Source organism: Tiliqua scincoides, chromosome 3 (assembly GCF_035046505.1).
Source record: "Tiliqua scincoides isolate rTilSci1 chromosome 3, rTilSci1.hap2, whole genome shotgun sequence".
Lineage (NCBI taxonomy): Eukaryota > Metazoa > Chordata > Lepidosauria > Squamata > Scincidae > Tiliqua > Tiliqua scincoides.
Genome location: NC_089823.1, coordinates 70045738 through 70061999, shown reverse-complemented (window position 1 = coordinate 70061999; position 16262 = coordinate 70045738). Strand labels below are relative to the sequence as shown.

At 40.8% G+C, this 16262-nt stretch overlaps 1 protein-coding gene across 1 annotated transcript in view; it reads right to left on the bottom strand.

The window, feature by feature from the left end:
- CFAP47 (cilia and flagella associated protein 47) overlaps nucleotides 1-16262 on the bottom strand; it is a 318053-nt gene that overhangs the window by 273355 nt on the left and 28436 nt on the right. Inside the window, exons 18-22 of the mRNA XM_066621307.1 lie at nucleotides 15819-15950; nucleotides 13270-13347; nucleotides 11530-11674; nucleotides 9348-9442; nucleotides 4015-4171 (exon numbers count right to left, since the gene is read on the bottom strand). Of these exons, the coding sequence (XP_066477404.1) occupies nucleotides 4015-4171; nucleotides 9348-9442; nucleotides 11530-11674; nucleotides 13270-13347; nucleotides 15819-15950 (607 nt within the window). The remainder of the gene's footprint in view (nucleotides 1-4014; nucleotides 4172-9347; nucleotides 9443-11529; nucleotides 11675-13269; nucleotides 13348-15818; nucleotides 15951-16262) is intronic.

Genomic DNA, 16262 nt, shown 5'->3' with positions numbered 1-16262 from the left:
TAGAATTGCAGTCTTAAAAATCCAGTATCTTGCACCTAATTCCAAAATACGTATATTATTGCAACAACAGTATGACCTTATATTTAATGACATTATATGGACATAGCCAGCATACTACATGCAGCAAGAATTAATATTAAGTTAGAATTATATATCCTCTTTTTAGATAACACCTAGAACAGCTGCACTTAAAATTCATTTAACACTATTAACTGTCAGAACAACATGAGATAGTTGATAGGAATCCAGGCAACTACTTTCAGCAGTTATGAATAAATGGAGGATATTCATGCATGAAGATGCTGCAAATTATCTGGAAAACATAGTCATAATCGTAGCACTAGTAGCAGGAGCAGCAGCAACTGTCATAGTAGTCAGACTTCCAGACTTTCTAGTGAAAACTTGCCAACAGTTATAGAAGGCAGAAACTATCAGTTTCACAATGTTTGAGAAATCTAGCCAAATTAGATCATGTCCAGACCAGCTCTCTTGATGCATTTCATTTTACATTTGTTCCTCACTGTTCTGGTAAAATATATGTGTACATACAGTACATGTTTTCTCTTCCCACAATCAGGTTCTGAAATACTTAATAAAAGCTAAATTAGAATATAAAAGCAAGATGCATGTACATGGTATAAAAGCCCTGGAAAAAAAGCTTGAGAACAAATAACAGTGACCAAGTAAACTTCTGTTTGAATCAATCAGGGAAATCTGGTATCTCTTTTATCAAGTAAAAGTTTTTAGAAACACACACACAACTAGAAATGAAGCTCAAAGTGGCACATCACAGAATGCAATACGCTCTGTGCAAATCTCTTCTGCAATGTTTTGTATCCAAATCCACATAAAACTGCTATTCTGGATGCGCCCATAGAGACACATGCTTTTCTATTACATGCTTCCTCTCCAACGCCCAGGAATTACACATCACTTGTGTGAGTCATTTTTAAAATCTTAGCTCTCATTATGGCACCCCAGTGTAGTACTCTAAAGTACAGAGAACAAAGATGGAATGTTATTTCTTTAGTCACATTAAGGGCTTATTCTGTCCCATAGAGCAACTTCCTGTGGCTAATTAAAGTTTAAAAAAGAAGAAAAACTTCTGGGAAACTTTCAGAAGCAGGGAGTATACAATGATCTGAATAAAAGAACAATTATTTTTCCAGATACAAACTTTATTATATTTGAAATAGTTCTTGGACATCTAGCATATTTCCTCGCCAATGCAGGGGGGTAGAATTATAGTATACAATCCATATCCTTATCCACACAACACACTCTTGTCAAAATGCATTCAGTGCTTATTGTTATTGTCTGACAGGAAGAAAATATTAAAAGGGTCAGATCAAGACTTTTAAACCAAGAAACCTCCAAGGCTCATCTAGTGGAATAAGAAAACCATGAAAATATCTGAAAAGATACTTATCAGACCCAAGTATGAATGAGCTGTTCAACCTCTATACATTCTCATGCTTCTCTGCCCCCTCTTGCTTGCAACACACACAGTGTTATTCTAATAGAGGAGAAGGTGTTCAATTCTATGGCTAGAGTTTATCTTACTATTGCTTTTGGCAGTGTAACTGATCCTCACTTAAATTCAACAGAATTTCAAATTTGTTTTTAGTTTTTTGCCCTAAACATTTAAAATGGTACAGGAGGTTGATTTTACAATGGACCAGTCAATAACTATTGTATGAATTCTGGATATTCAACATCATATAGCATGGTACTGCAAGTATACCCCAAGGCTTAGCAGCAGCTTTTTGGAAGGTTTGGGACTTTAGCAGGGAAGATGGGTCAGAGAAGGTGACTTTCAACATTGTAGCTTCTACAAGCACTATGCTCTGGATGCTACCCATTGACTTTTACACTGCCTTTTGACTTTTATACTTCTTCTTGCCAATGGGTTGCGATATTGTATATAAGCTAAGAGAACACAGTTAATTCAAAAAGGGTGTGCAACCGCATGGTGATATGTTTGAATGAAGCAGGGTTGAACCAATCAACCCTGACAGCAGAGAAAGATAAAGATTAACAGATGCAACTGGAGAGTACATTAGTGACCATATAGCCCATGTACAACATGGTTCAGTGACCTGAAAGATACACTGTACAAATTTTAAATAGAAATAACAAGGAAGAAAATAACAAATTGGATGCAGACAACATTTCATCACTAAAAGAAAATTAGGTTAAACTAAACAGATATCCTTTAAAAAAAATGTAGCTAGTTTCTTGATAAAGGAAATACAACAAACCTACTTCACTTTGATTTTAATAAAGCACTCCTTTATCTGCTGGTCCTACCCTGAATTCTGTTCCTTAGTGATGCTAGATTATGACAGGATGTTGCTGGGGAAATACATGGGTTGGCAAAATTTGCAACACTTCTGATACAGAAAACGATGGGTATGTGTGATGGCTGAATGGAACGATCTCACAAACCCAAGCAATAAAAAAATAGAATGAAAAAGGTTTTCTACATAACCAAAATATATTTTTCATGATCAGCTCTACTCTTGTCAGCTGTAAAAAAAAAAAAGAGGAATATTGCAACTGATAGAGATGTTTGTTTCAAGTAAGAGAGGATTACAGCCTAGTCTTACTGAACACAATGGGTTTACTTCTGAGAAAAATATATAGCACTGTTTTCAAACACCTCTACTGATAAAAGCATCTGATGAAGTGGAGTGCAATCCATGAAAGCTTTCACTAATCCTACACTTCTCATATAGTGCAACCGATAAAAAAAAGTTTTTTAATAATAATAATAATAATAATAATAATAATAACAACAACAACAGGTATTTATATACCGCCTTTCTTGGTCTTTATTCAAGACTTTATTCAAGGCGGTTTACATAGGCAGGCTTTATTAAATCCCTTATTAAATAGGGATTTTTACAATTTCAAAGAAGGTTCTTTCTTTCAAGAACGACTACATTCAGGTGTTTCATTCCGATCTGGCTTCACATTCTGGCCTCCATCCTCCCACGCTCAGAGCAGATGGAATTGCTCGGCTTCAGCTTGTCAGCTGCTCCAAGGTCGCACGGTGCCGGTGGCCTCGAACTGGCGACCTTGTGGATGTTATCTTGTGGACCTTGTGGATGCTCTACCCTCTAGACCAGACCTCCTGCCCTTTTTCTCTATTTAAAGCATTACAATGTTGCTCACGTAACTCAGTGTTACAGCAAAACAATTCTCACTTCAGTACTAATTAAATATTTAAAACTGGAGTCAGTGCAGCTAGATGGCGAACCCTCATAAACAAGGGCTCACACAATTTACAGGAGCAGTACAACTTATAAAGCAAGCTCACAATTACTATTTCTGTCACCAAAACATTGCAAAATGCAATGCCCAAATAGTGTTCATTCTGCTATTGCAAAATGTAGGTCTTCTTTCTCATCTCAGAAAGTAGCCACTGCAAACTCCTGTGTGCACTGGTGTACCAAGGGGGACAAGTGCCCTCGGGTGGCACACCTCTGGGGGCAGTGGCAACATTCACCCCACCCAGCTGCCCATGGTTTTTTTTTGCATTTTTTTCAAAGAGAAAAGAGCAGGTAGCACAGCTACTATCAGCATGCTTCCACACCACTCTGAGGGTTGCCCACTTCTTCCCCTTTAAAAAAAAAAGGAGGAAAAAAGGGGAGACATATAGAGCAGCACAATAATACCAGAAGTAATTGCGGTGACATCATCATGTCACCACAATTACTTCTGGTAGGGAGGGCAGCATTTTTATGCACAGCCCCAGGGCAGCAGAGCAGATTTAAATGTATACGTTATTAAAAAATACAGTAAGACTTTGAAAATAATATTGGCATTGGCTCTTAAAACAAAAAGATACAAAAAGAACTGATTACAAAAACTGCTATAGCAAGTGAGAAATAAATCCTCTTATATCATCCTGTCAGCTGATTTTCCCACTTATTAAGAAAAAGGCCCTGAAATTAGATTATATGACATGTTCTATACATACATCTATGTTTGCTTCAAAGGTTTACATACCAATTGCCTGAACTTTACATACTAGAGTAGGTATAGTTAATAGTTGAGGTCGTGGAACAATAATATGCTTCGTTGAACCAGTAGGATATGTCATGGTGGTGTTTGGAGTCTGATTGACATTAACGTTTATTGGGAGACTGAAGTCATATGCTGCCACCTAGAGGGAAAACAGAAAGTTGTCACCTTCTGTCTAATGGGAACAAAGGATGTGAATATTTAGAACAAATTCACTTTTATGCCAGAAGCCAACAAAGATTTTGCATTTGGGCAGGATGCACATACCACCCCCCCCCCAAACATGCATGTTTCATGAAAGCTAGTTCAAGTCTCTAAACTTTTATAATAAGACATTTTATATTGTTCACGGAATCGTGCAATTCCCAACTCATCACTTAGAGACTGATGTAATATTTTTATCAAGTTTCCTTTGAATTTTACATACTTTCTTAGATATCAGGAAATGCCACTTTGGACTCAAATTATCTGCTCTCTTACTTAATGTGACCAGGTATTCCCATAGAGAGAAATGTTTTCTCTTCTCATTCTAGTGCCTCGCATATTGTGATTGGCAATACAGAATACTCCACTGGGCTATTTACTAGGGAAAATGATTCTCTAAAGTAGCGTGGTCCAAGTTTGGACCTCCAGGGGGCCACATGACCCTTGCACAACTCCTTGCTGGAGCCCCAGTGGCCAACCCAGTGGCACTGCTCATAATTTGCTAAAGGGCAGGGAATGCTGGTCAAGGGGGCTCTCCAAGGTTGGCCAACTTCGGGAGACCTGCTGTGCCAAGCACGCCCTGCCCTCAAGCAGATGTCAAGCAGAGCCACTGCTCGTCTTCTGCTCAAGGGCAGGGAATGCTGGGTAAGAGAGCTCTCCAAGACTGGTTAGCCAGCAGGCCTTGTGAGACCTCTCTCGGCAAGCCGTACCCTGCTCTAACAGATGTAAAGAGAAGCACCTTTATGTCTGCTGGAGTGAGCGGCATAGCTGTATGCAACCCGTGGGCCACGTGTTAGAATGCCCTATTCTAAAGCAGGGGTGCCCAAACCCCAGCCCTGGAGCCACTTGTGGCCCTTGAGGACTCCGAATCCGGGCCTTAGGGAGCCCCCAATCTCCAATGAGCCTCTGGTCCTCCAGAGACTTGCTAGAGTCCGCGCTGACGTGATCCAACTGCTCTCAGCGAGACGGCCAACTGTTTGACCTCTTGCGTGAGCTGTTAGACTTCCAATGCTTGCTGTATCACATCTGTGATGCAGAAGCAGCAGCAAAGGAAAGGATGGCCTTGCTTTGTGCAAGGCCTTTTATAGGCCTTGAGCTATTGCAAGACCTTCATTCATTCATATAAGTTCATCTTTAATATATTCATTCATGTAAATTTTTTCAAATTTTAAATGTAATTTAATTCTTTTTTTTCCCCGGTCCCCGACACCGTGTAAGAGAGATGATGTGGCCCTCCTGCCAAAAAGTTTGGACACACCTGTTCTAAAGGCAAGCAACTGGACTTTCATGACACAACAGCAGGAAACCTGCTTACAACATCAGATGTTCAGACTGCTCTTTCGTGTTGGTCCAAGGTTGGAATTGTTTTTCATCTGTCTCTTTTATTGCTTTACTTTTGTTAATTATCGTTTATGGAAATTCTTTTTAATGTTTTATTACATTAGCCATCTTTGGACCTTTTGATGAAAAGTGGGATAAAAATGAGAATGAATAAATAAGGACACAGTCCTAACTTGCACTGGAGCCGTCAGGCCTGCACTGCATCCAGTTCACGTTTTGGGGCCAGAACTGGCACAATCTGAGGCAAGGGGAAAACTCTCCCCTTACCCCGTGTCATGCAGCACTGGTTCCAATGGGTCTACTTGGATCTGAGCCACCTTAGGAGGTGGCGTAAATCCAAGTAGACTGTGCCACTCGGGAAGGGGGTCAGGATCCAGCAGTTAGGGATCCGGCCCCATCTCCTGCTACCTGCCCACCCACCTGAGGGACCACCTGCTGCCCGTCCTCCCCCACCTCGAATCACCTCCTTCCCACACCCCCTCATACTCCTGTGTCAGCCAAGCTTGGCCAACGCAAACTTACCCCGCTGGGTCCAGATCCGACATGGGGAGGCCAGCGCAACTCCTTGCACTGACCTCCCCAACATGCTTTACGGCATGTTTGCAACACCCCCCCCCCCCCGGTCATTACAAGTGACTTGTGCCGGCCTAACCTGGGAGTTAGGATTGCACTGCACATACAACTCTTCTTATCACAGATAGTTGGCATACTGACTGCTTGCAATTTCTTCAGAGCAGCAAAGAAACAGAAATAAGAGATGTCACAAGAATTATGTCCTTGGTTACCGGACCCTGGACCTCGGACCCCCGCAGATACCAAAACCCATAGATAAACAAATCTGCAGGTCTGGTCCATAGGATCCCCAGATGCAACCGAAGACGTTCTCTGGTCACTATCTGAAGGTGTTCGGATGCCTACAAAGGCCTCTGTGGGCCTCAGGAAGGCCTCTGGAGCTGCCAGAAGTGCATTTCTGGCACTTCCCTCTGTGCATGGCCTCTAAGGGTCTCAGAAAGGCTCCAGGATGCGTCCAGATTACATCTCCAGGAGCTCAGGTCTGGATTCCATCACAATTATGGCTGAAATTACAATCAAAATCATTTCAGCAGGAAGATTTATTTTTGCAAGCAGGAGAAAGGCATATAAATTTACTTTCAAGAAGGTAAAGAGCTGTTTCTGTTAACTGAAGGCTAGGGTTGACTCTAGGTAGTGAAATGCAGTGAGCAACAAACTGGAGCATAGGGCAGGTTAAAAACGATACTTTTAAGGACTGCAGAATTGTAGCTGAGAATAGATATTCAACAAATTGTCTCTGTGCCTAATGTGTTACAGGCAAACTGAGAAGATGACTTGAATTAAAAAACAAAAACTAGAAGCATCCTATATACTGCGGGTCAATAGGTCTAAACATTTATTCATTATGAAGGGGCTGCAATTGTTTGGTCTCTCTTCATTTATTACGCAAGCCTACAAGGGAGCCACACAGTTTCCCTGTTGTACCTATCAGTTCTGCCATAATAAGCAAATGCATTTTGTATATTAGTCAGCATTGCTTCCAGCAACCAGCTATTGCATGATTTCCCAGTGATGTCAAGTTTGTGACCACCAGAGGGTTGCTAACTATAAGCATGACCGGGCTTGCTTTGCCTTGTAATGAGCCAACTGTCCCCCAAAGCGATAATACTCTCATAGCAGAAGAGTCGATTTGGTGACCAAGCTTGATTACCCAAACATACCAAAAGAAGAAAGTAACGGAATTTGAAAAAGAAAAGGAGACAACTAGGGATAAGGGAAAACAGAGCATTAAGACAAAACAAGGTTCTCAAGACAGCAGCCAGCAATAAATTATTACTTCAAGATGCCAAGGGAATAGACGTCATTTAAAATCATATAACATTCACTAGTTTAACTTTCTACACACTATTTTACTGCCAAGTGTTATAAGTGGATTTTTTAAATTGTCAAGAAAAGAACATGTAATGATGTGCAAAATATTTGTAGGATCCCATTTTGGGTATAATAATTGCTGTTCTACAGACACAAAAATGTTGTTGTTTTAGAAGAGGCAAAGCTCAGCTAAAAATCAAGCTACTGCTGGCAAAAAAAAAGGGGGACCTTTTCATACATCACTCAGCCCAATCCCTCCCCCAATGAAGAACTTTGCCAAGGATGACGCTCTGCATTATAAAGCAGACTGCCTTCTTTAAACCCTTTTTCACAAAAAGGTAAACATTCTTCCTTGTGCTTATTTCATTTTTATTTCTTTTTAGATTTACCTCCAATCTCACCAACATGCCTAGAGTCAGCTTCTCAGATCCCTTCCTCCAAATACCTAAGATAGCTAAAATGGTGAAAGGGCGGGGGGCTTTCTACAGTGGATGAAAGATTTTGCAAAACGGAACCCCCTTTTTGGTACTAACTACATGTGCTTAAAATGTAGAACTATGAAACGGAATTATTCCTCTTTTGAGTTTCAGTGGAATTATGAGTTTCTGAACACTGTGCCTCTGGCTTGCAAGAACCCACACTGAATTCACTGTGACCTATTGCATAACCAAGTGGCCTCATGAGTCTCTTGGGCAACCCACATTCTACCAAAAAGAATACACCAAAGCTCCATAAAACACACATATGTTCCTGTATACATGTGTACACACATGTGCGCATACACACACACCATCCATCACTATCTTTGATGCTTATAAAAGTATAGGAAACACAACTGACTCTTATTATGCCTACAATTCAGTGAAATCTAAATAAACAATTTCAGACAGTACTTTCCTGTTCCTCATTTCAACTGATAGCTTGTCTGCAGGGGAAAAGAATGCATTTTAAAAGATTGCTGAATATTTATGATTATTTTAAATTGAAAAGTGATATCCAAGAAATACTGTTCTAACAGAATGCTCTTCTAAATAAACATCCTATCTCCAGGGATCTGAATGAAAAAAATATATATATAATGTATCTCCTTTTAAATGTTATATTCCACTGTAATTGCAGCTCTATTCAAAGAATATCCTCACTCAATAAAAATTCAATCAACTAATGTTTTACCTGTTGCTTAAGATGATTAGTTTTTTTCTTATACTCAAATTTTAAATGTACAAATTTGTATCCTTTGTTTACTTAGTCATGAACCTCCTCCAAACCACCTACGCCGCCATCTTAACTGCTCTGCCACAGGCTGGGTTCAACGGTAGCGGGTCCACAGAGCTGCCAGTTGTTTGTGCTGGTGGCTCCAAAGCACTTGGCAGCAGTATACCATTAATTGTGCCACTGTGGCCCTTATGAACGCAAATTGTAAGGCCTGGGAAAATGGGTGGGCAGCCAGGAGGGATCCAAGGGATGCCACAGCGTTAGATGTCATCGCACAGGAGGGGGCAAGAGCAGAAAGAGCAGCCCAGAGGGCCAGAGGGGGCTGAGCCAGGAAGAGGAGACTCCCCACATAAGCAGCCCTAGAAGGCAGATGAGGTGGCTCGAGGGGAGTGAGACTGGTTTGTCTCTGAGCGCCAGTTGCAAGTGAAGGCCAGGGAGGAGAAAAGTGGGTGCTGTAACCCCTTCCCCATATTGTGCAGGGTGGACTTCCTGTGGCTCCCAGGGTTGCTCACTCCCCCAATTGTCTGCACCTCCAGGTCCAGCCCATGGGCAGCCTATGCCACCCCAGCAGTGACACTTGTGCTATTTGATGGCTTCAACTGGTTTCTATAAGAGTAAATTCTCTTTCTCTTTTGGTCAAAAGTGGTGTGCCAATCATTATGCCATATACTTACTTCCTTTGGTGAGAAACTCAGTGAACCTTCCAAAGCTGAATTTGGCTCAATGTTCACAGAATACAAACAAGGGTTATGTGGTGTACAGCACGCATCTATCACAAAACATAGAATTGTATATGTTAATCACTGATACAGATTGGATGCATAAGGCCATGATTCCACAGATCTGGGCTAAGAGGAAGGACGGCAGGGGTAGAGAATTCAGAAGGGATCCACAATTAGGTACGTAATTGTTGGTTTTATGTGTAACATTCTCAGTCGTGATTTGGTAAGAGATTCAGAGAAGAAAAAAATTTTTATTGCTACACTTGAGGACTTGGATGCTGCTGACCTAAGTATACTTACCAAGATGTTAAAGCCCTATTTGAGTGTACCTCTCAAACATTTAGGACTGAGCCCTAAATTCTCTCATAGAATACAGATGGCTTTATTCAAAACAATTTTGTGAACAGCTACAATTACTAAAGCATTTTTATGTGTTTACAATCTTCCCAGCTATCACAAAACTATCTCAGATATCAAGAGCAGAACAAGCGTATTCCCTGTGGTGTAGAAACAGCAATGATGCATACAGGCAAAGACAGAAATAAACAATATTGAGTGATCATCTTGACATAAACTGTACTTGAAAATACTTCATAGTTTGCTAAAAGTAACAAAAAGAATGAAGAATAGCACGTGGCTTCTATAGCAGCAGTGTGTTGTATTTTAAGTTTTTCACGTCAACATTGGTCATGGTTTCTGACTAATTTACTGGGTTTCTGACTAATTTACTGGATTAAAAAGAGAATAGTTGCATACTACTGCAATTTGCTCATTTCTGATATGATGGTTCATTGTACTATGTGATCTGAGGTCAGTAAATTTTGGTTGGTCATGTTGACCAAGCAAATATTTGTGGTCACCAAACCCCTCTCACTATACCCCTCTATCAAGGCACCAAGTCTTGTCCCTGATACAAGTCTTGTCCTTTTGTCTCTTTCACACGTGCATCAGTATGTGCATTCTTTATCTCCACTATCACCACAGCCTCCTCCTCATGCCACTTCTTCTGAACTGTCTAAGCAGGTTGGATTTTCAGAGTGAAACTTTTTCTGCTCTAGGAGCTTCACTGCTCAGTCAATTTAGAAGAAGTGGCAGCAAAAGAGATAGCCAAGACAGTAATCTTCTCCTAATTGATCTTCTGGGAGGAGACTGATTGGGACTAAGATTTCAGCAGCCACTACCTCTTTCTCTAACTTTGCTGCCATGAGCTTCAGCAGCAGCACTAGAGGAGGAGGTTAGCTGTCCCCCTCCTCTAAGGACAATGAGAGAGAAGAGGATGGGACAACAGCTAAGTGGAGGGGCTGGGCAGGAAGTGGGTATTCAGGGAGCTCAGGGAATCCTCATAAGTTTGCCATTTAAAACAGCTGCTTCACCTTATCCTGCCTAATTGGTGGTGTGGCTCTGCCCTGATGTCACACTACACCTTAAAAATGCAGGGAAAAGTCACAGATAATCTCTTGCTCCCTTCCCCAGCACCAAGCTTCATGGGGCGGGGGGAGGGGGAGAGGGTAATTCTTTGCTTGATGTTGGAAAGGGATGGCAGGGACTTATCTGTTTGATCACTGTGTTTGGAAACTGTTTCTTAAAAACACAGTGACCAAAGAATAGCCTTCATATCTCCACTCCAGTTTGGTGCAAGGTGCTTTTCAGCTCAACTTTGCATTTGTGAGACACTCCAAGTGACAAGTAAGCACAATCCCTTATGTCCACTCCTGCCCCAAGTTAAAGGAAGGAGGCAAGAGGCTGGCTTTGACAAAGTGCTAATCAGGTACTCAGAATGTCTTGCAAATGCAGCAGATAAAGAAGTTCCTGCCTCTGCTTCCTGCTCCAGAGCTGATCTGTTTCTTCTTACAACAGCCAAGCAGCAATGCAAACACCAACCTCCCAGATCCCTTCTAATCTTAGAGCTGGAGAGAAGACAGCAAAGCATGCCATCAGTGGGGACAATCCCTGTCTTCTCTGCAACTTGAAAATTGAAAGGAAGTCTGAGGCTTCCCACGGTCATTAGTGAGTGGCAGCACACTAACCTTGGTGAGTAAAAACATGAATCCCCGAGCATGGTGAATTGACTGTGCAATTGTTTCATCATGTTTCCAAACGGTAAGTTCACACACCATGATGAATAAATAAATACCTGGCTGAAGAGTAAAATGCAGTTGGAAGTCATTGTGGTTGGATAAATCCAATGTCACCTTAGCATGTGCCTTCCCTTTGTTCTCAATAAAAAATGGAATTTTTTGAAAAGAACCAACATAAACACCAGAGAAGTTGAAGTTGAGCTTTAAAAAAGAAGAAATTTAATTACCTAGAGGAATTAAATTTGCTGACAGCCATGTATCTAGAGGTTACAAATTAACTCTGCTGACAGTCAAAGTAAAGCAGTTACTTGGGGTGGTGTACCAAATTCTTAGTAGTGGACATATGACAGTACTCAATTATTCTATTCATTTCCTCATGTTTCAAGCAATTGAAAATGGTGGTACTCTCAGCATCAAGGTGCATGCTTTAACCATCTGAGCTCCTAAGCCTATGGTACTGCTCTAGGGAATGAATCCTCAGCTGGAATTACCCAGAACTTGACAGATGTTCTGGGAGCACTCCCCTGAGTGTATCAAATCATTGTCACCTTAAGACCCCCACAATTAAACATAAAATTACAGGCTGTAAGGAGCTTCACTCTGCTCTGAATTTGGCAAGCTTTATGTCCTAAAGGGAAGTCTGATAAACAGCCATCTGAATCTGGCATATAAGCAAGCTATTCCAGGGCATGATTGAAGGTAATTTTCCTAAAACTAAGCAAGGAAGGGTCTGGAAAGTGTCTGGATGGAAGACCATGTGGAAACCCTTTTAATGCACCACAAATACAATGACAGAAGAAAGGTAGGATATACATTATCAGAAAGTAAAAAAATCAGACCATTCTCAACTTTTGTATCACAGTATTTCTCTCCCTGTTCCTTATTTTCATTTTTAGTCATTTTAGTTCCCCCTCCTCTTCTTCTATGGAAATATAGCACAGTTACTTTCGCTCCACTGCCTGTTTCCAGCTAAATCATTTCCTCTCTTCTTTTTCTCCAAACACTGCGGGGGAAAGATACTAAATCCATTCCCCCCCCCCCCATTTTTCTATAAGCAAGTCTCTGGAAAGTTATTAAAAGCCTCCTTTCTATTCTATTCTTTCTTCCTTTCACCACAGCCCACCAATTTCTACTATTAAACTCTACTATTGAAACTATTAACAGGTCAGGTGGAGAAGTCAAAGTGTGCTGCATTCTGCAATTGGGTGGCACTCACAGAGTACTCCTCAAAGTAAGGGAATGTTTGTTCCCTTACCTCGGAGTTGCATTGCCTTTATGCCTGTGCTAAAAAGTGGGTTAGGATTGTGCCCTATGTCTTTTATGGTTTACAGCACAACCTCGTGCAAGTCTAAAATGAATTTCCACTGAGATCATAGGAAATTACTCCTAGTTAAGTTTTGTATAGGACTGCAGTCTTAATTTCTGTAATGGACATTGAACTCACAATGTTAATATAAAATACAACAAGTTATTAAATGCTCCGTTTCTCAGGAGAGATTCTTTTTCAAAAACAGTAAAATATCTTAGCACTACAAACACAGCCGTACTACTATTTGTTCCCAGCCTCTGAATGCCTTCCTATGGGCACAATCCAGCCAAAATTACATATTTAAGCCCATGCTTAAAACTTCTCCAGTTGAAATTAATGGGTCTTTAAAAAGTGCTCAGGTTCTGTTAGGTTTTTTAAGTATAGATCACTTGGATTCCACAACTCATACAATTACTAACCAGTTCAGTAATGTACTGTAAGTTTTACCTATCTAAAAAAAGCATAATGAAGAATGTCACATATTTACCACACTAATGTCTATGTCAGGAACATCTACAGATCCACCAATCCTAAGTTCCAAAGATTTTGCATGTCGTACTGCTACCTAATCAATGAAAAAAATAAAAAACTTATTACTTTGTTACTATATCACCCTGATGTAGTATCTTTGTAATGTAGAATTCCCTGCAGTATTGTAATGATACAAAACATTAGTAAATAAAAAGTTTTCTGTAATTAAACTGATAGTTGCTGTGCTACAGTTTTTTTACATGTAACTCAAAACTACCTACTGTTGAAACAAAAATATGTTAATCTCTTTAGGTGTAGAACAATTAGCAGGGTTTAGCCCCTGCTAATTGTGTAAGAGGCACTTTTTCAAGTGGGTGTCCTCTTTTTTAGCAGGGGGAGAGTAACTGGCCCTCCCTCCCAGCAGTGTCTTTTCTAGTGGCTGTCTGCTGTTCTTTTTAGATTGTGAGCCCTTCTGGGACAGGGAGCCATTAGTTGTTTGTTTGATTTTCTCTGTAAACTGCTTTGTGAACTTTTCATTGAAAAGCAGTATATAAATACTGTTAATAATAACAATGGTTCCCAACCTGGGGTATGTGTACTCCCAGGGGTACCTACCAGGACCTTTAGGGGGTCCATGAAAAAGAATTGAATAAAGGCAGATCTACGAGTATATTAGAATCCCTTGTGAAGCTGGCAAGGCAGGAAGGAAAGTGGCTAGATGGCTGCAAAAGCCACAGCAACCAGTGGCGTAGCTAATGAATGTGTAGCCCGGTGCAGAACTCAAAATGATGCCCCAGAAATGATGTCACAACCAGAAGTGACATCACACCCAGGCTTTTTAACAGCGGAAATTGCCTCCTCCCCCCAGGAGTTCATCACCCACTTGATCTGCTACTTTCCCCAAGCCAGTGGCATAGCTAAGGCATCTATCTGCTACCTGGGATCAAAGAAGATTTTGTAGCCCCACCACGACAAAATCAAATTTAATTAAGTAAATAAATAAAAAGTGTGCCCCTTATTGGTTAGAGACATTGTGCTGGGGTGAAGAGGGATGCTTCACCCTGCTAAATATAAGAGGAGCACCACTTGAAAAAGTGCCTCTTTTTCAGTTAGCAGGAGTAACTGTATTATGATACATGGAAATGAGAGCTGACTCATATTAACACTTTATTGGTTCCATGCTGTATCATAACAACATCTCATTGACTCACAGAACAATCAGTCTCATGGGTCAGTTTTGAGTTAAGAAAATCCACCTTTTGTTCTATAAGGCAGTTGCGTTTTCATTTTCTGGTTAATTGGCCATAACTTTTGATAGAATACAGATATTCCAATAGGGTTTGTTTCATTGCATTCCACAGTAAATTACCTTTCCAGTGATATATAACATGATTGTATTATTCATACATACCAAATTTTTTCACAATTTTGGCCACTAGTGTGAAGCTCAGCTTGTTGCCCCCCTAAAGCTTGTTGCCCGGTGCGACTGCTACCCCCTGCACTCTCTTAGCTACGCCACTGCCAGCAACTGCTAGTTTCTGATAATCAATTCATGTATTATCAGATATGGATCAGTAGTTGACAACATATAAATCTGAAATAACAGCAACTATACTAATTACAAACATTTTGTCAATATGAGGGGTACAATTTATGCCAAGTAGTAAGCCAGTGGAAAAACGTTGGGAACCACTGGTGTAGTGGAAGAAGAGACTTCTTGAGAGCAAAAGCATAGTGGGTAGGAGAAATAATCATATGCAGGTGGGGCCTCAGTACCCATGGGGGATCCATTCTCAGACCCTCTGCAGAAATCCGTGATTTTTGGCCCCTTATGCCCTCCAAATTTATCTAGCCCCCAGAGGGTTTCCCCAGGACTCAGAATGCCTTAAAAGGCATAAAAACGTCACTAGCTGTTTCCCTCAGGAAACTGGAAGTGGCATTTTTTTCACCACTACAGGCCATTCTGAAGTCTGCAGAAGCAGAGGTGGACGTTCCAGTTTCCTTCAAAGGGTCCAGGTGGGGTCCGAGTCTAGCTCAACGCAGGTCCAGGGGATACAGGATCCGCGGATATGGAGGCCCCACCTGTACATTCAAACCCAGATCTCCAACTGCCTGGCTAACATTTCTGTTTGGATGCTTCATTACCATATCAATTTCAATATTCCCAAGGCTGAACTTCTAATCCAGAGGTTTCAAACATAACCCAAGGTTATGAACTTCTAATTCAGGGTTGTCAAATATAAGGCCTGCAGGCCCCTGGAAGCAATTTATCTGACCCCCGTTTATAACTGGGCTCTCTCAGTGTGATAATTTGACTCTCTTATATCTTGAAAATATGATCAAGATTTGCACATTTTCTCTTCTATCATTTACAGCTAATGAGTTCCAATGTGAGAACAAAGTGCTTATTTCTGGCCATCATGCTTAATGATGTTACTTGCTGCTTAATGATGTCACTTCTGGCCTTCAGCAGGTACCATGAATGCTAACTTTGGCTCTCTTTATGAAGCTGTTCTAACCTTTCCTCCCAAGATCTCCTCTCAGACAGATATTCAAATTCTGTACCTCCACTCTGCTATCAAATTTCATTAATGCATTCGGTGTGAAGCAGATTTTGAGTTCAGTGCGGCCTCCCACAGGTACTACACCCTCATTAGGAGTGATAATCATTCCTGGAAGGGGGTTTGCATCAATAACCTGCCAACACAAATAAGCGTTATAATAAAATGTAAGTTCTAAGAGGAAAACAAATAAGTCTACCCGTTTCCTGCCTTCTTAATAAAATGAAGGCATAATTCAACTTATTCCATGGACATATTGCAACTATTACTTTAGATTTCTATAGCACTTTTTATCTGTCTGTAACAGGAGTACTTTTTTCAAGAGTAAGATCACCAGAATGAGACCCCCCCACACACTTCCTAAACCACACCCGAGCACTAATATTTAATTTATCTGCTGAGGGGATTGCTCCAGACTGACAATCACAGATTTGTGCCCAGATTTGTC